The 20,325-nt window shown below is 44.4% G+C and overlaps 1 protein-coding gene across 1 annotated transcript; it reads right to left on the minus strand.

Moving 5' to 3' along the window:
- Positions 1-13,635: 13,635 nt before the first annotated feature.
- LOC147113598 (interferon-induced protein with tetratricopeptide repeats 5-like) lies at positions 13,636-19,992 on the minus strand. Its single transcript, XM_085996140.1, has 4 exons — positions 19,969-19,992; positions 19,620-19,711; positions 14,293-15,082; positions 13,636-14,172 (listed from the first exon to the last, which is right to left on the minus strand). Exons 1-4 carry the CDS (start codon positions 19,990-19,992, stop codon positions 13,636-13,638), a joined length of 1,443 nt encoding a protein of 480 aa, XP_085852266.1.
- Positions 19,993-20,325: the final 333 nt, after the last annotated feature.

Genomic DNA, 20,325 nt, shown 5'->3' on the forward strand with positions numbered 1-20,325 from the left:
GACTCCGAAGGCAGGGAACTGAGTTGTCTGAAACTACATAATGTGATCACAACGGAGGATCACCGAACCATTTGGGTCACTCTCAAGATAGCAGGAGTCCAGGTAAAGATGGAATTGGACACAGGATCAGCCCTAACAGTCATAAACCAACGGGACTACGAGCGGCTATTCTCACACATACACTTGAGAGACACAAAAATTATTTTGAAGACGTACACGGGGCAAAAAGTCTACCCCAAAGGAAAAATAAGGGTGACCGTTATATAGAACGGTAAGGAAACACCAAAACTAGACCTGTATGTATTGCAAGATGGAGGACCACCATTACTGGGACGTGAATGGATCCGGAAAATACAACTGGATTGGCATTCCATACAGGCACTGACTGTGGCTGACAAAAAGGATGACGACGTCACACCTGGGTGACTGTCAAAGATCCTAACTAATGCGACAGAAGTGTTCCAGCAAGGACTCGGAACATTAAAAGGCATGACAGCGACGATTAAAATTGAAGAAAACGCAAGCCCAAAACTTTTTAATGCCAGACCGGTACCTTATGCGACCCGCCCAGCCGTCGAAGCAGAGCTGGAGAGTCTGGAACGTTCAGGTGTACTGTCCAAGGTAGACTGGAGCGAGTGGGCTACACCCATCATCCCCGTGATGAAAAAGTTGCTGAGCAGCACGCCTGGGGAACCAAGGAAGGTTCGCATCTGTGGGGACTTTAAGGTAACAGTGAACCCGGTCCTTCACACCGTACAATATCCACTTCTGCGGATTGAAGATATTTTCGCCTCGCTATCTGGAGGGAAACACTTCACTAAGATTGATCTGGCCCAGGCGTATCTGCAAATGGAGGTAGAAGAAGCATCAAAAAAATACCTCACAATCAACACCCATAAAGGTCTCTACCAATACAACCGGTTGGTATTCGGGGTAGCATCAGCTCCGGCTATTTGGCAGAGGGCAATGGAACAAATCCTGCAAGGGATCCCAGGGACCCAGTGTTATTTGGACGACATCCTGGTCACGGGCGAAAATGACAGTGATCACCTTGCCAACCTGGAGCAGGTGCTCACTAGATTGCAGGAATATGGGCTCCGAGCTAACCGCCCCAAACGCGAGTTTTTTAGACTCGTATTGTGGCCACGTTATCGATAAAGAGGGGTTACATAAGTCCCCAGTGAAGATTGAGGCAGTAGTCAAGGCTCCAGCACCGGAAAATGTGTCACAACTGAGGTCGTTCCTCGGGCTGGTAAACGACTACCATAAGTTCGTGCCAAATTTGTCTACAATACTACACCCACTGAACACCCTACTGCAAACTGGGGTGCCATGGAAGTGGAGTGACGAATGCAGACGAGCTTTCCAGAAGAGCAAAACACTAATCACATCGAAAGAGGTGTTGGCCCATTACAGCCCGGCATTACCAATTCAGTTGGCATGTGATGCGTCACCCTACGGCATTGGAGCGGTGCTGTCGCACAAATTCTCGGACGGCTCAGAGAGGCCAATAGCCTTTGCGTCACGATCACTAACCTCAGCCGAGCGTAACTATGCCCAGATTGACAGGGAGGCCCTCAGCCTAGTGTGGGGAGTGAAAAAGTTGAATCACTATCTGCACGGGCAGAAATTCACCTTGCTAACTGATCACCAGCCTCTTGTCTCCATTTTTATTCCAAAGAAGGGCGTTCCGGTGATGACTGCACAACGACTACAAAGATGGTTACTTTTTCTAGGGGTGCACCACTATGAGATTGAATATAAGGGCACGAAACAGCATGGAAATGCTGATGGGCTATCACGCCTGCCACTGCCTACTACGGAGGAAGCACCAGCAGTGGATCCTGTCGAAATATTCCATTCGACTATAGTTGAATACCTACTGGTAACTAACGCTTGTATCGATAAGGAAACCCGAAATGACCCGACACTGTCTCGGGTATATGATTTGACGGTGAAGGGATGGCCAACACATGGCGACTCACTGTTGCCAGCATTCTTGACAAGGAGAGAATGGCTGTCAGTGTGCTGGGGGACCTTGATGTGTGGATCCCGAGTGGTAATTCCACCCAAGTTAAGTGATAGAGTGCTCAATGAGCTTCATGAGGGTCATCTGGGAGGGGTAAAAATGAAAAGCCTTGCCAGGGCTTATGTGTGGTGGCCAGGAATCGATAAACAAATCGAGGACCTGACCAAGAGCTGCTCAGGATGCCAGAAAGTCCAAAATGCACCACCACAGGCCCCTCTACACCCACGGGAGTGGCCCTCATCTCCATGGCAACGGGTGCATATTGATTTTGCTGGTCCATTCATGGACAATGTTTTTAATAACCGTGGATGCGCACTCGAAATGGCCTGAGGTCATCAAAATGCCCTCCACCACCATGGAGAAAACTATTGCAGTCCTACGGACCATTTTTGCCAGGAATGGCTTGCCAGAACAGATTTGCTCCGACAACGGACCACAGTTTGTGTCCGAAGAGTTCCAGAGGTTCTTGAAAAAGAATGGGGTAAGGCATTACACATCTGCCCCGTATCATCCAGCCACAAATGGATTGGCTGAGAGGTTCATACAAACCTTTCAGAAGGCAATAAAGGCTATGTACAATGACAACATTACGCTGCAGCACAAGGTGGACAACTTCCTGTTCGCTTACCGGAATGCGACACATGCAGTCACCAAACAGGCCCCAGCCATGATGTTCTTTAAACGAAGGTTAAGATCTCGCCTGGATTTGCTCAGACCAAATGTACGAAGAGATGTTGAGAGTAAGCAATTCCAGCTCATCCATGAGAAGCCAACAAGGAGCTTCCATGTAGGGCAACCAGTCTTGGCCTGCGACTACCGAACAGAAAAATGGCAGCCAGGAACGATATGCACACGGCAGGGCCCACTAATGTACACAGTGGACGTTGGGGAGAGCATCGTGAGACGCCATGCTGACCAGATCCTAGAGTCACAGGAACAAGTCAACCACATGCCTCGCCCATACGTACCTGGTGATGAACCCGACGTGCAGGTCGCATCTACCCCAGAAACAATAGCATCGGAAGCTGATGAACCAACCGACGACAGGGGGCCAGAATCGCCTCCGCACCAAGAGCAAGACACTCGGGAAAGGCGCTATCCAGAAAGGATCAGGAAGCCTCTCCAAAGACTGAATATATAAATAGAATATTTTCAGCTGATGTTGCATGTTAAAAGTGTTAATTGTAATTAGTTTGATATTTAATTGTTAAATGAGTGTTATGGTACTGTTAATCTAAAAGGGGAGGAATTGTAATGTATATACCTTTAAGGGGGGAACTACTTTGTACAGCTCATGTATACTGTAGTACCAGCAGTGACCACACCTGTATATAGCACTGAGTAGTAATCTGTACAGGCAGTTCCACTGTGAGCCACGTTGAATAAACACCTGTTGTACCATTTCTTCCTGCAGTCTGTGTCTTATTATACCCAGACACAACAGCTTTCACCTTTCTCAGGGTGTCCAGATCCCATTCCCAATTGGCCACTTGTGCCACACTAAATATCTTCTTCTGAATGTGTGTGATCCCCCACCTCCCCTAGTGCTAAAGACATGCAGTTTGTGGCCGACCCCCCCCATGAACTTTGACACTTATGCCAGGCTGTGCCTACTTGCACATTTTGGCTCCAAGGAATCTTTTATCTTAACTTATTCTTGATCAAATGTAAGAAGTCACACAATACCAGGTTATAGTCTAACAGCTTTATTTGAAATCACAAGCTTCTGGAGCGCTGCTCCTTCATCAGGTGAAGTGGAGAAATGCATAAAGACAAAATTTATATAGTCAGAGAATAATATCAGATGTTTATAGGTAATCTTTCCAACTGCCATTTATCACACCTCGGCAGAGAGATAATCACAGCAATCAATGGTGTGAATGGTGTCCAAACAGGTCAGTCAGGAAAACATTACATCAAAGAACAATGAGATGGGGTCACAAGGGGTCAAATGTTGCAGATGCTGGGGTCTATATGAAAAACAAAAAAACAGACAAAAAACATTTTTTTTTTTGGCTGGAAATCACAGCAGGTCCGGCCGCATCTGTGTAGAGAGAACAAGCCAACAACGACTCGAGTCTGGATGACCCTACATCAGGTGGGGTTACATGTAGCGTGACATGAACCCAAGATCCCGGTTGAGGCCATCTTCATGGGTGCGGAACTTGGCTATCAGTTTCTGCTCGACGATTTTGCGTTGTCGTGTGTCTCGAAGGCCGCCTTGGAGAATGCTTACCCGAAGATCGGAGGCTGAATGTCCTTGACTGCTGAAGTGTTCCCTGACTGGGAGGGAACACTCCTGCCTGGTGATTGTTGCGCGGTGTCCGTTCATCCGTTGTCACAGTGTCTGCATGGTCTCACCAATGTACCATGCTCCGGGGCATCCTTTCCTGCAACGTATGAGGTAGACAATGTTGGCCGAGTCACATCAGTACGTACCATGTACCTGGTGGGTGGTGTCCTCACGTGTGATGATGGTATCTGTGTTGATGATCTGGCATGTCTTGCAGAGGTTGCTGTGGCAGGGTTGTGTGGTGTTGTGGCCGCTGTTCTCCTGAAAGCTGGGTAATTTGCTGTGAACGATGGTCGGTTTGAGGTTAGGCGGCTGATTGAAGGCGATTAGTGGAGGTGTGGGGATGGCCTTAGCGAGGTGTACATACTCATGTGACTCGGCCAACGTTGTCTACCTCATACGTTGCAGGAAAGGATGCCCCGGAGCATGCTGCATCGGCGAGACCATGCAGACACTGCGACAACGGATGAATGGACACCGCGCAACAATCGCCAGGCAGGGGTGTTCCCTTCCAGTCGGGGAACACTTCAGCAGTCAAGGACATTCAGCCTCCGATCTTCGGTTAAGCATTCTCCAAGGCGGCCTTCGAGACACACGACAACGCAAAATCGTCGAGCAGAAACTGATAGCCAAGTTCCGCACCCATGAAGACGGCCTCAACCGGGATCTTGGGTTCATGTCATGCTACATGTAACCCCACCTGACGTAGGGTCATCCAGACTCGAGTCGTCGTTGGCTTGTTCTCTCTACACAGATGCGGCCGGACCTGCTGTGATTTCCAGCCAAAAAAAAAAAATGTTTTTTGTCTGTTTTTTTGTTTTTCATACAGACCCCAGCATCTGCAACATTTGACCCCTTGTGACCCCACCTCATTGTTCTTTGATGTAATGTTTTCCTGACTGACCTGTTTGGACCCCATTCACACCATTGATTGCTTTGATTATCTCTCTGCCGAGGTGTGATAAATGGCAGTTGAAAAGATTACCTGTAAACATCTGACATTATTCTCTGACTATATAAATTGTGTCTTTATGCATTTTTCCACTTCACCTGATGAAGGAGCAGCGCTCCGAAAGTTTGTGATTTCAAATAAAGCTGTTGGACTATAACCTGGTGTTGTGTGACCTCTTACATTCGTCCACCCCAGGCCAACTTTCGGCATCTCCACACCATTATTCTTGATCAACAGAATATTACACCTGCTCTCATAGAGCCTATCTCCACATTGCCATTTAAAATTATTTATAATACAAGACTAACATGACAAAAATAAGGCAACTGACATATCCTAAATTTGAACCCTTGTTTGGTAGAGAACAGGTGCTATCAGCAATGGTGAGCAGCACCATTCACCTACAATCTGTGACTACATTGGCACTACCCTGCTGAACGCGCCAAGGAAACAACCAGAAAATGGGGTCCCATCATTTGATGGTTTGGATCTTCACCAGCAACTCTTTGCCTCTTTGCAACCCAATTGCTGAATTGTAAAGATAAAAGCAAAGCCTCAGTCATCAACAAACTAAGGTAGCAGCAGAGGAACAGCAGGTCAGTCTTCAAGGTAAGTGTAATAGAGAAAGTGCAGGATATCCTCAGTTAGTTGGATGTACAATATGGCGGATCAGAATTTGAGAATGTGTGTAGTTCCCTCTTGAGGTGCAGGCAATGCTAGACCCCACTGAATGACATGTGACTCCTTCTTCCAGGGGTAATGCTTCCACAAGGGAATCACACTGCCCAGTCAACCATACATGACCTATTGAGGAAGTCAACAATCGTATCACATTGTGGCTCTCACTCCAACTGTTGCTCTGCACTTTTGTATGAATCTGTGAATGTGTAAGTTTTCCCAGAACATCCCAGCAGTCACCTCTGGGTTAGAGGTGGATACGATGCCTGTCCAGTGCCAGAAAATACATCCTGGGGCCTGGAAGCACACAGTAACCAGAAAGGTTATTTGTTGCCCTTCCCTCCTCTCCTTTAAGGTCTTGACTCCCTAGTGGGGTACAGTGCCATGGGCACTTGTCGCCCTCCAATGCCTCACCCAGGTGTCCATTATGGATGTGGAGGGCATCGACTGTAGCTGGGTATTTGACTATGTGGGACACCACACCAATGTCCAATCCTGTCTTCATTCAACAGCCAACCACATGCATTTCCCCTACATTCCAAACTTAGAGAGCTGGTAAAAACTGACCAAAACTTTAAAAAAATCTGTAACAGCCCCCAAGAAAGATGAGAATTCCAAAATGTTTTTTAACAACTAATTTGGTGAGTTTTCATGTATTTTGGATTCTATGAGCTCGGGCATTGGATTTTCATTTAATATTTTGATGAAAGAGGAAGGAACCTTTGTTCAATTTTATTGCAAATTACTCCCTATTTCCCTTTGGGAATTGATTAATTTTAATGGCCCAGAAATTCGGGTCCCAACGCGTGAGTACGCACGGGGTACTCACGCGTGGACCCGATGGAAGTGCCGGTTTCTTGCATGCACTGCGCATACGCGGGAAACCGGCACTTCCGTTCCTCTGAACGAAGGGGTTCAGAAGTCGAACGCGTGCGCGCGGGAGTCTGCGCGTGCGCTTTGAACTTATGTTTTTTTTACAGGTTTTTCTGTGAGGGTAAGTCTTTAGATTTTAGAAATGTAAAAACCAGGCGTAAGGCCTGCATTTTAAAAGTTAAGTGGTCAATTAATTAAAATTAAAACATTTTTTCCACAGGCTTATTATTTTTAAATACTTTAAAACAAGGTAAGTTTATTTTTAGCCCCGTTTTTTTATAAAATTATTTTTTTCAAAAATTTAAGTTATTGTTTAAAATAGTTATTTAATGTAATTTATAGTTTATTTAAAAAGTGTGATTTAAAAAAAAAAATATTTGAAGGGTTACTGTTATTTTGGGGCCCGTATATTCATAAGTTTAGACAGGTCTTCCTGTCAATCTTATGAATGGGCTTTTCCCTCCTCTGATTGGCTGCCCATGGCTCACGTGATCCTAGAGGATGCATCGCACTAACTACACCCCTGGGACACGCAAGCACAGTGCGCCGGGAGTTGGAGCAGGCCCCGGAGTGGAATTCCACGGGAGCCCAGAGCTCAACTACCGGCGCGCAAGGTAAGTGCAGGTCGGGGGCTTGCACCCGCGGGAAGCCCCCGACCCGAATTTCTGGGCCATTATTTTAAAACTTCTTTTTCTCATCAGCAGCAGAGAATCTATTACTAGGAGGAATAAAACAGTTTCAATTAATTTTACTTTCTCTTTAAAAAATTGCTGAATTGATAAAAGATGGATTGGAAACAATCCTCATTGGAAGAGGATCATTCCAATCTGGGTTCCAGGAGGCAAGTCTCATTAGCGTGTATGACTTTTGTTGGCAAAATCTGTGTCTGTAATGATAAAGTTTTTATTATTTTGAACATCATTTATCCTCTTAGCTTTCCTCCCTCTACTGTGCCTTCCTTTAGCCGAGATGGCGACAGTCTCCATGAAATGGTCTTCTCAGCTTTTACCCATGCTGCTCTGTGTTGACCAAGATGAAATGTATGAATTGCCGTTCACCAAATGGTGGCAAGTGGCCATAAACATTACCGACTGCCAGAAAATACCTTGCAGGATTTATCCCATCATGTTCTGCACCGCACTAAATGTCCGTATTCGTACAGATCAACAATACAAATTAAGTTTTAGCCACAATTTCATTTATTGGTTATTTTAATATTCAATTTCTGATATTACAATTACAATTGAAATTGCTGTTTGGAAAATCAGTGTCTGCAGCCATTGTGTTTTATTCTATTGAACCCATTTTAACCTATTTTTATATCCTTTAGCCTTCCTCCCTCTACTGCGTTCCCCTTCACCGAGATGGTGACAGTCTCTAGAAAATGGACTTTCCCAGGAATTGTCCAAGCTGCTCTGTGTTGGCCAATGAGGGACTCAGAAGGTTTGATGAAGAGCTGGTGCAGCTGACAAGTTACAGGGCAGGGAGACTCCCAGTGACAGAGGCTGAGATCCGAATGAACGCTCTGGATGGGAGTCCAATCGTCTGTCAGCAAAGCTTCAGAACAACAGAATCAAGGTGATGATCTATTTGACGGACCTGCAGTGGTCATTGACCCTTTCTCAGCTGTCACAGATGGAAAGCCTTTCACCCGATGGGGGGCTTTTTGTGAAGAGGCAGCAAGTGAAAGATAGGATGGCAGAGTGGTTTTATTACTCCCTCTATGGGCTGGATTGGATATTTTTTATACTGTCATTGCCATAAAAAGAGTATAAGTCACATGCTCAGAGTGCACTGAAGGTAATGGCACTTCCAGCTATAATGCTTTGCATGCTTGTGGTGATTATTCTTGTTTTATAAGAAGCATTGTAATTGGTTGCCTGTTTTCCTGCCTTGAGATATATGCTGTAAACTTATTGGTTAGTTGATTCCATGTGACCTGTGGTGGCCATTTTAAATTCAGTTTCTACAGTTTGGTTGAGACTGGGTGCTCAACATGTACTGCTGGTTTTTTAAGGTTAATAAAGCCTAGCTTTTGAAAGGCAATCTACTCTTTATCTCAATTTATTAACCTTTTGCTATAATGGAACGATATCTTCGACCGGAACGATTTAATGCTGACCCTAATTCTGCAGGAGTGGATGATCAATGGAAACATTGGTATCATACATTTAAAAACTTTTTGGGTGTGTTGGATCAGCAATCTCTGAATAAATTGGATATACTAATCAACTACATTGCTCCGGATGTGTATAAGTATATTTTGGACTGTGAAACTTATGAATTGGCTATTGCTACGTTGGAAAAAAATTTTGTTAAACCCAAAAATGAGGTATTTGCACGTCACCTTTTATCTGCCCGTAGGCAGCAGGCGGGAGAATCCTTAGATGCTTATTTACAAGCAGTCCGGCGCCTTGGTGCTAACTGTAATTATAAGGCCGTGTCTGCAGAAGAACATAAGGAAGAGTCGGTACGGGATGCATTTATTAATGGATTACTGTCTAGATCAATTCGTCAGCGGATATTAGAAAATAAGACCTTGGATCTTAAGAGTGCTTTTGAGCAAGCCTCTACATTGGATTTGGCTCAGAGAAGTTCGGATTCTTATGCTGTTTTTGATCGGCCTGCAACCATGGTTTCGGCAGTTCCGGATGAAAGGGAGTCACGTGGATTTAATAGGAGTGGTTTACCAGATTCCGAAAGAGTTTCTACTTCGGCAGCTGTTGCCTCTAGGATTCAGAAGTGTTATTTTTGCGGGAACGCCCGGCACCCCCGTCTGAAGTGCCCTGCCCGGGAGGCTGTGTGTAGTAAATGCGGCAAGGGAGGTCATTATGCACGTGTTTGCAAATCAGTTGCCTCCTCTGCGACCATTCAGCCTTTAGATGGGGCATTTATTGCATCAGTTTCTGCCGCCTTTTCCCATGGCCTAAACAAAGCTATAGTTATGGCCCAAGTTAATGGGTTAGAAGTGAAGGCCCTTATAGATACGGGCAGTACTGAGAGCTTTATAAGTCTTCAGTTTGTGAGGGAGAAGCGTTTGAAAATTTCGCCTGCTTCCTATCAGGTGTGTATGGCTCAGACGACTCTCACCTCACAAGTAGCTGGTTGTTGCCTTGTGAAGTTAATTCTCCTAGGTAATACGTATACTGATATATGCCTATCCGTTCTGCCTAATCTCTGTGTGGACATTTTGACTGGTCATGATGTGCTTCAATTACATGAGTCCCTCAGTCTTTCTTTCGGAGGAACCAAGCCACCTTTGTCTATTTGTGGATTAACTTCTTTATTCATTTCTCCATTATCACTTTTTTCCAATTTGATGCCGGACTGTAAGCCAATTGCTACCAAGTCAAGAAGGTATAGCAGTCAGGATAAAGCATTTATTAATTCTGAAGTTCAACGTCTTTTATCGGAAGGAATAATTGAACCTAGTTTTTCACCCTGGTGGGCACAGGTAGTTGTCACCACTAATGAGAGACATAAGAAGCGAATGGTGATAGACTACTCTCAAACTATTAACAGGTATACTCAATTAGATGCGTACCCCCTGCCTAAGATTGATGAGCTTATCAATAAAGTATCTCAATATAAGGTTTTTAGCACTATTGACCTAAAGAGTGCTTATCATCAGATTCCTATCGCTAAGAGGGACAAACCATATACGGCCTTTGAAGCTGGCGGAAAGCTGTACCAGTTTTGCCGAGTACCATTTGGTGTTACTAACGGTGTCGCCTGTTTTCAACTGGCAATGGATGCTTTTATAAGTGATAACTCTCTCTCTGACACCTTCTCATATTTAGATGACATCACGGTGTGTGGCAAATCAAGGGTGGAGCACGATTTTAATCTAGAAAGATTCTTTCAAGTTGCGGAAAAAGTTGGCTTAACTTTCAATAAAGAGAAGTGTAACTTTTCGACCACCGAGGTAAATTTACTGGGGTATATTATCTCGGGAAACAAGATTAAACCAGATCCAGAACGGCTGCGACCACTGATTGAGTTACCTTGCCCTACTAATTCTAAGGCCTTGCAACGAGTTGTTGGACTGTTATCTTATTATTCTAATTGGATTGCAAACTTCTCGCAGAAGATCCGGCCCCTTATTCGGGTTACGACATATCCTCTATCATGGGAGGCCAGGATGTGTTTTGATAATCTTAAAAAGGATATCCTTGGAGCAGTTGTGCATTCTATTGATGAGCAGGTTCCCTTTGTGATTGAGACGGACGCTTCCGATTTTGCAATTGGGGCTACCCTGAACCAAAATGGAAGACCTGTGGCCTTTTTCTCACGTACTCTGAGCAATAGTGAGCAGAGACATTCATCAATAGAGAAGGAGGCGTACGCAATAGTAGAAGCACTGCGTAAATGGAGACATTATTTATCTGGGCGACATTTTACGTTAGTAACTGACCAAAAATCTGTGTCCTTCATGTTTGATGTCAAACATTTTGGAAAGATTAAGAATGATAAAATAATGAGGTGGAGGATTGAGTGGGCATGCTATCATTTCGATATAGTCTATCGTCCGGGGAAGGATAATGTTGCCGCTGATGCGCTGTTGAGGGCTTATTGTTCTGTGCTTCACGGAGATACGCTTATTAATCTTCATAATGCTTTGTGCCATCCTGGTGTTACGAGGATGATACACTTCGTACGCAGTAAGAATTTGCCCTTTTCAGTTGAAGACGTCAAGCGGATGACTTCGTCATGCTCTGTCTGCGCCCGGTGTAAACCGAATTTCTTTAAGCCTCAACGAGCTCATCTTATAAAGGCTACTTCTCCCTTTGAACGCCTGAGTGTTGATTTTAAGGGGCCTCTTCCTTCAACGACTCAGAATCGATATATATTTACTGTTGTGGACGGGTTTTCAAGGTTCCCTTTTGCTTTTCCTTGTGCAGATGTATCAGCTGCTACAGTTATTAAATGTCTGACTCAACTTTTTGTCATCTTTGGGATGCCTGCGTATATCCATTCGGATCAGGGAAGTTCTTTTATGTCTTCCCAGTTGAAGGAATACCTCCAGAGTCGGGGAATTTCTACTAGCAGAACTACTCCGTATAATCCCCAGGGTAATGGACAGTGCGAACGATACAATGGGGTGATCTGGAAGGCAGTTATGTTGGCTTTGACATCTTGGAACCTTAAGAATACACAGTGGGAAATGGTACTGCCTGATGCCCTGCATTCCATTCGATCATTGCTTTCAACGGCTACTAATGTGACCCCCCATGAAAGGCTCTTCAACTATCCGCAGAGATCCACTATGGGATATTCGGTACCTTCATGGCTTACTATGCAGGGACCTGTGCTGCTCCGACGCCATGTTAGACTGTCAAAGTATGATCCTTTAGTGGAGGAGGTGGAGCTATTGGAGGCAAATTCCCAATATGCTCACATTCGATTCCAAGATGGGAAAGAAAGTACGGTTTCAGTTAAAGACCTAGCTCCTTGTGGTGGCCAGCCCTCTCCTGAGGACATTAACAATAGCCATAATTCAGATAATGTTGATGTCGTCACAGATACTACGAACATTTCCAATCCTATTGCAGACACTTACAATTCTCTTAGTCTGCCCCCGATGGATGTTCATGACCCTCCCAGTCTACCTTCTAATGGGACTTCCAATCCGGAAACCGTTGATAATCGGGATATTGATAGCCTCCCTGCAGAAGATATTTCTGTGTCTCCTGGTGTGGGAGGGCAAGGAACTCCACCAAGGCTAAGAAGGTCGACACGAACAAAATATCCGGTCGACCGATTAAAAATGGACTTTAAAAATAATTAATAATTTAATAGTAAAATGTTAAAATTGTTGAAGGCATTATACATGTGTTGCTCTAGTCATAAATAACTAATTGTAAACTGTAAAGGCTACCTAGGTTGAAGTATATTTTAAAAGGAGGGGTGAATGTGGTGATTATTCTTTTTTTTATAAGAAGCATTGTAATTGGTTGCCTGTTTTCCTGCCTTGAGATATATGCTGTAAACTTATTGGTTAGTTGATTCCATGTGACCTGTGGTGGCCATTTTAAATTCAGTTTCTACAGTTTGGTTGAGACTGGGTGCTCAACATGTACTGCTGGTTTTTTAAGGTTAATAAAGCCTAGCTTTTGAAAGGCAATCTACTCTTTATCTCAATGCTTTGCTGTTAAAAGACCCTAAACAGATGATGATCATAATAAAACACATTGTTCATATATAGTTGGAGATCAGTGTCTGTGTATCTACCCAGTTTACTAGGTTACATGAGAACTTCCTGGGGGTGATTTTAAACCTACCCACTTGGCAGAAACTGGGCTAAGCCGCTCGCCCAAAGTGGGCGGGGTCCTCACTGATATCTGCAGCAACGGGTGAGTTTCCCACTCCCCTCGCCACTCACCCACCCAAAACCCATCTGGAGTTAAAATCGGGCCAATATAATGTGTATTATTGTTTTAAAAACAGTTCCTGTAATTCATAAACGACTATTGTGGCTCTGTCCCATTGGTTCAATTATCTCTAATTCCCCAAAATCCACGTTATTTTGTTTCATTCCACACATAGCAAAAGGACTAAGGATATGGAAACAAATTGTATTTGGTTAGTGCACCAGTGGTGTTAATATTCTTGAATGAAGTCTAGGAATTTAGAATAATTACAATAAGTTTATCATTTGAAAATTATACACACGAGTAAAATGCTCATTCGAAAGAAAGTGCCAGCAGAATATAATAAGTGAAGCGAGTACCCAACCAAACCTGCTCATAGATCAGAGAGTATTAATGCATCCTTCAAATGCTTAGTTTCAGCTGGGAAAGACAGCATTGACTAGACAGAAAGGCGTAATTCACAAAGAGCACTTAGATATTCTTCATTGTCATGATCAAACTTCAAGGCATTTTCAAAGCACTCAATAGCTTCACACTTCTCCCCACCCAGCTGGTGCAGGAACCCAAGAACACCAAAGGCCTTGCTCTCTCTTGGATTCCTGCGAAATCGTCTTTCTGCTATCTTCTTCAAATTGACGCGACACTTTTTCCATTCTATTGAGTCATAATTGACTTTCACTCCTTCCAGAAAATGGGTGATGGCCTTTGATTCAGATATTTTGTGATTGAGATCAAATAATCCAGCCTGTAAACAAATTGCCTGCTTATTTTCTGGACGAATATCTTCTAATTTCAGTAGATTGCTGTAGATCTCCTCTGCTTGGGGATATTCACTGTTTGATGAACAGATTTCTGCAAATTCCAGTTGTGGCCTCATAGATGTCAGTGGGCGGTGCTCAAATGCCTTTTCAAAATGGTACTTGCATTTATTGATCAACTCAGCTTTGAAAGGCAGGATTGTGAGGGTCTTTGCTGCCTGGATATTTGATCAGTTGAAATAGTTTTTTTCTGTAACACAGACCTATTTGGTGGTGTAAGAAGGTAGAGTTTGGGCTAATTTCTAATGCTTTCTGCAACAGCTCCACTGCTTTTTCACATCTCCTTCTCTTCTCAAAAATGTTGCTGCATAACGTGTTACATATGGAAGGTCAGGGGACTTCTGCAATGCTTGTTCAACTAATTTGAGAGCTTCCTCCTTTTGATTGAACTCTTGTACTCTTAGAGCCAACAGCACCATGGCTACAGAGTCATCTGGATCAAGCTCCAGCACACGTCGCCACTGCTTCATTGATTGACTGGGTTCACGGCTCTCTGGGGTACCAGAAAACCCTTCCAGATGAAACAGAACAGTCGCATAACCAACATTCCATTCAGTGTTATCAGGATCTTCCTCCAGAGCCTTTTTAAAACATTCCTTTGCCTCTTCATAGTATTGAGCAGCAGAACTCAACAGTGACCAACCCTTCTCCCCATATACTTCAGGTATCAGTGCTGTATACTGAGAGCAATTATTGAATCGTTTACAGATCATCTCCAGCTTGTCGAGGTAGGACTGGGCCTCTGTCACTTGTCCCATGTGATAATATACCCAGGCATAGTTTCCATAGGTGATGATGCTTCTTCTTTCCAATTCATGTCCAGGATTCTCTCTCAGAATCTTTTCAGCTTCCTTTAAGTTTTGAATTGTCTCTTCACAGTTGCCTTGCAGACAGTTTACAAAAGCGAGATGGTTGTAAGATTTGGATTGATATTTCACACCAGCCTGTATTGAATCTTGCAATCTTTGCTTTATATTGTCCAAGTCAATGTTTTCTTTCTGTGGGCCCCACGTGAAGTGACATTGAAGCTGATCGAGCTTCTCTTTCAACAAATCCTTCTGTACATTGCTGCAAGAGAACAAAATTCATCAAAATTCATCTCAGACTAGCTGAGACTTGCCCTCCCCTTCGGTTTCTTTAACTAAGGCCTTCTCTCGACTCCTGGATCCATTGACCATAAAATCTCTGTTCACACAATAAAAACCACTGCAAAAGCAAAGGGTGGGTCTGCTAAATCTTGGCTGTACTTTATAAGATCCCAGAGGGACCCTGGTTCCAAATGGTTCGAGGTTAACCCGTACTAGGGAAGTGATTTAACTTTATTGAACACAAGCAAAACTTAATACATTACAGAATTCGAGCAGCAGTTTAAAGAAAATAATTGAGACTTATATTACTCCGTTATCCTCTGGGTAGAAGCCGCACCGCGAGTAAGCTGCACCTTGTGTCTCTTGTCTCTCATCTCTCTTCGTCTCCCGGGTGTCTCATAGATTCTTCCTGAAATCTTCTACTCTTTCTGAAATCTTCTACCCATTGTGGCTGTTATGATTCCCTTACTATACCCTTACTCTCTTTCAAAACCTATGGAGTCCTCCTGAACCAATCACTGGTTTACACCCAAAACCCACCGCCAAATTGATGAATAGGCTTCTATATTGAGCTTGCGATCGGCCAAGCAGCGAAGTTAAAATTTACCCCAATGTGTATGGGCAAGTTCTTTTATCTTACAATTTTACCCCTTGCAATCCTTTAAATTTTCAGAAGGGAAAGAGAAAGGCCAGGGATTATTTTGGCCAAAGGGTGAAAACAGGTTCTAAATGGGTGCAGTGCTAATAAGACTAGCCTTTTTGAAAGTCTGGATTAAGTACACAATTTTGGTCCTAATTTTTGATGACCAGAATTTTTGAACTTGCCTGGAGGTGCTACCCAGACACCTAGAGGGCTAAATTCGATAAAACCTGAAAACGGGCGCTGGGATCACGATGCGAGATTGACCTACCCCTGTTCAATGTAATGCAGGCAGCACGCCAACTTCATTTACAAGATTGCTGCGTGCAGCCAACGCTAACCGTGCTGCTCGTTGGCTGCACACATCGGCACGGGGGCCCAAAATTGGAAGAGGCTAGCACCACTTAAAGCTAGCTTGCACTATTTAAAGCCAGCCTGCACCTCTTTTAGGGGAGGTGCGTTGTGGCTGGAACAGGTGGTGGAAGTCATTGTAGAACTCATTCTGATATGGAAAAAGAATCAATAATGGCACAACATTGTAGAGAGTGTACTCCAAGGTTCTCGAACGCTGCACTGGAGGCCTTGGTGGAGCAGGTGGAAAGGAGGAGAGATGTGTTGTATCCACAAGGGCCCAAGAGGCCCTCCAGACAAATGCTCAGAAAGCAGTGGGATGTGATAGCCATGGCGGTCAATGCCAGGAGTCAAGACCCGAGGACCTGGATGCAGTGCTACAAAAAGTTCAATGACCTCACATGAGTGGTCAAGGTCAGTGAATGCATCTTCAAATGTCATAGCCCACCAACTACACCACTGACTGGAGCAACTGCTGAATGGACCAAACCCCTTCACTCACCTACCAACAATCTCTATCAATTAGGACTCATACCTAACATTCATAGCTTTACATCACCCTTACACACTTAGCACTGCTGCAAGCCTCACACCCACAGCTTACTGCTTGCACACACTGCCAGCTGTTCAACCATGACAGCCAGATCACCCAAACACATTGCATACCACTCACTGACACACATTCTTCTCTCTTGCAGGACAAGGTGACACACAACTGTTGGCAGCAGGAACTAACCTGCGGGGGACAGGTGCGGCTGAATGTCCTTACCCCCATGAAGGAGGCAGTGCTCACCATCATTGGAGCAGCCATTGCTGACTCCATGGCCAGCAGCAGGGCTGAAACCATAGAAGATGTTGATATCCTCATAGCTAATCCTCCTTCTCATATCCCACTTTCCCCTCATTTGATAATTTCTTCAAATTTACAAGTTGGAGATGGTGTAAGCATGCACCTCTTGCTTTCCCCTCCTCCTCTCACCACAACCTTACCTTGTGCTTTTCTCCTTTGTGATACCCAAGAACTACAAACTTGCCAGGCAGTGCTGGAAAAGCAACAGGTGGCAGAGCAACAAGACAGTGATGATGAAGAACGAATGTCACTTGGTTTCACACTCGCAGCAATGAGCTCAGATACTGACACTTCGCATAATTTAGAGCACAGCTTAGATGTGGGATCTGCATGGGGTGAGACACCGGGCATGAGTGGCCTGCATCCAGGGCAGGGGGCAAGGATAGCGTACGTTGCAGCTCGCCAGAGTGCAAGGTTGCACACGAATTCTGCTGCAGAGGACTCAGATGAGCACTTTGATGGGGCAGGCTACAGAAGAAGGCTGATGGGCATGCACAATGAAATGCTTGGTGCATTGGGAAGCCTGTCAGAAAGCCTGCGTGCAATGTCAAGGAGCATGGAGGAGTCCGGCACCAACTTGGCACAGGGTTTTGTGCAGAGCTTGGAGCTCATTCTTTCTAGCATGGACCTGGTGGCCGACTCCATTCGCACACTTGTGGACCCAACCCTGGTGCAGCACTCGTGTGAGGTCATAGAACTTCTTGCAGCACTGCATCCAGGTCCTCGGGGCTTGACTCCTGGCATTGACTGCCATGTCGTGTCAGTGATCCTTGGAGCACGCTGACTCCCCTGTTACGCCACAATTCAATCTTCTTCCTGCTCAGACACTCTTCCACAAATAGTTCCAGCATTTGCTCCACCCAAAATGCACTTCCCCTTTAAGAGGTGCAGGCTGGTTTTAGGTAATGCAGACTAGCTTGAACTGGTGCTAGCCTGTCACAACATTGGCCCCTTGCTGAAGTGTGCAGCCATTCAAAATCACGCTGAGCGCCGACTGTGCACAAAAATCATTAAAATTGGCAGGCAGCACAAAATTTGCATGCTGCCTGCATCAGACCCAATGGGCGCAGGTTAATTGCGTATCGCAATACCCACATCCATTTTTGGGGCTATTGAATTTAGCCCCTTGGATTGCTCTGGCAAGTTTAGAAGTTGGTATCGTGTTGCTAAGTGTCTTATTTTCTATTTCCTCTATTTAAGGAATCAAGATAAATGATGAATGAGATTCCTTAACACTTAGCACATAGTAACCAGGCAGGTGTCTATTTTTACATCAGTAATTAGATGAACAAAAATTATGTTTGGAGCCGTTTATTTAACCAAAGCACATTTGGAAGTTATTCGCTGATTCCAAAATGGTTGCTAAAAAGAGTTAAGTAAAGTATTTTAAACTGAAAATAGTTAAGCGAGTGTCTGCCTGTATGAGCAGAGTGCAGACCACGAGGTTAAGGTCAGCAGCTGCATTGGGAGGAAGCGATTAGACAGGAGACTGAGTTGCCATGGTGTCAGCAGTGCAGCAAGCAACAGCACAAAGAGCACAAGAGGCCTGAGTTCCCAATTCTAGTGTCAGCTGTGGCTCAGTTGGTAGCACTCTCGCCTCTGTGCAGTGCTGAGGGAGTGCTGCACTGTCAGAGGTGCCGTCTTTCTGATGAGACATTAAACCGAGGTCCCGTCTGCTCTCTCAGGAGGATGTAAAAGATCCCATGGCACTATTTCGAAGAAGAGTAGGGGAGTTATTCCTGGTGTCCTGACCAATATTTCTCCCTCAACCAACATAACAAAAACAGATTATCTGATCATTTGCACATTGCTGTTTGTGGGAGCTTGCTATGTTCAAATTGGCTGCCGCGTTTCCTGCATTACCACAGTGACTACACTTCAAAAACTACTTAATTGGCTGTAAAGCGCTTTGAGATGTCTGGTGGTCGTGAAAGGTGCTATTTAAATGCAAGTCTTTCTTTCTTTCTCATTACAGCTGTGTTGAAAAATGTGGGGAAAATCCCTCTAACATCATAGAGTGATGAGTCCAGGCAGCACGAGATCCCTGAGGGCAACACGTGCAATCCCAAACCAGTGACACTGAGGTGGGAGTGGGACCAGGAATAAGAGTGGCCTCCCAACTGGAAGATAAAGGATCTAGCCAGTATTCCACTGCAGGTTACACGCCCCCACAGACCAATCAGATCACTGGAGCAGTAAAAAGGATATGGGTCACATGATTCTATGGACCAAAGAAATTGACAGAAGAGTAACAGAGTTGTGGGTCACGTGATTCCAATCGACTAATCAGATCTCTCGTAATTAACACTGAAGAGGACCAAAAGTCGACAATTTTAATATAAAAATAGATTAATGTTGGAATGAAGTAGAAATGCTTGCACTGTGCTATGATCCTATCTGATCCAGTGGATTACATAGATCAGGCATGTCATTTGATCTAAAAATAGAAAGGGATTGATTATTCCCCATGTTTGGTACAGGTTGGTGAGATGAGTCCTTCCATTCAATTCAGACCTCCTCTGTAATCGATATTCTGGAGGATATTTCTGAAGTAATATGTTTAACTGACAGCCACATTTGTATCGAGCACTTGAGCCCCGTGTGAGAGGGTCTCGGCCATGGATCTTTGTAGACCGTTGATGGACAGCTCTGTATCTCTGCTGACTTCAGGCTGACTGTTGAGCTGAGTGCAGGTGGCCAAGTATAAGCCCCGTGTCAGAATCTGCAGGGTTTGCGAGCGAAGGCTTGTGTTTGGCCGCCTGCCCAGTCTGAAGCCAGTAGAAATACAGGACTATTAAGAGAAATCTGTGGTATGTAAGAAATAGAGCAAGAGTGTGTCAAGGGGAAATTTAATGTCAAGATCGCAGGAGAAGATTCCTTCTTGTTTTGATTCCCAGAGGAAGAATAAATTCTACATTTACTATAAATCTATTGTTTATGTTCAGTACAGTTCACATATTTGTTTGAATTTGTCCTGTGCTTTATAGGCTGAGCTGTGATCTGATAATATTATTCTTCCACTTACCGATGAGACCTCTTGGTAGCACATGATACATTCAGTAAACCAGAGTCCTGTGTTTCACATTTATTGTTACAGTCCTTCTAGTTTTTACATTTAAAAATTAACTTTAATATTTGTTTCCACATTTGTTTCGGCAAAAGGAAGGGAGGAACTTAAAACAATCTCTATCACTAGAGAAAAAGTGCTAGTTAAACTAATGGGACTAAAGGCTGACAAATCCCCTGGACCTGATGGCCTGCATCCGAGTGTCTTAAAAGGAGTGGCTGCAGAGATAGTGGGTGCATTGGTTGAAATCTTCCAAAATTCCCTAGACTCTGGAAATTTCCCAGCGGATTGGAAAACCGCAAATGTAGCACCCAT

The sequence above is a fragment of the Somniosus microcephalus genome, chromosome 8, assembly GCF_052327205.1.
Source record: "Somniosus microcephalus isolate GS21.2 chromosome 8, FLI_Smic_1.0, whole genome shotgun sequence".
In the NCBI taxonomy this organism is placed as follows: domain Eukaryota; kingdom Metazoa; phylum Chordata; class Chondrichthyes; order Squaliformes; family Somniosidae; genus Somniosus; species Somniosus microcephalus.

What these genes read in the sequence shown, in the direction of transcription:
- LOC147113598 (XM_085996140.1), bottom strand. Translation starts at nt 19,992, where the DNA reads ATGTGCTACCAAGAGGTCTCATCG. An exon ending in GCTACCAAGAGGTCTCATCG is followed by an intron (nt 19,712 to 19,968) that starts GTAAGTGGAAGA and finishes TACTGGCTTCAG; the next exon opens with ACTGGGCAGGCGGCCAAACA. An exon ending in CACCTGCACTCAGCTCAACA is followed by an intron (nt 15,083 to 19,619) that starts GTCAGCCTGAAG and finishes GTTCTCTTGCAG; the next exon opens with CAATGTACAGAAGGATTTGT.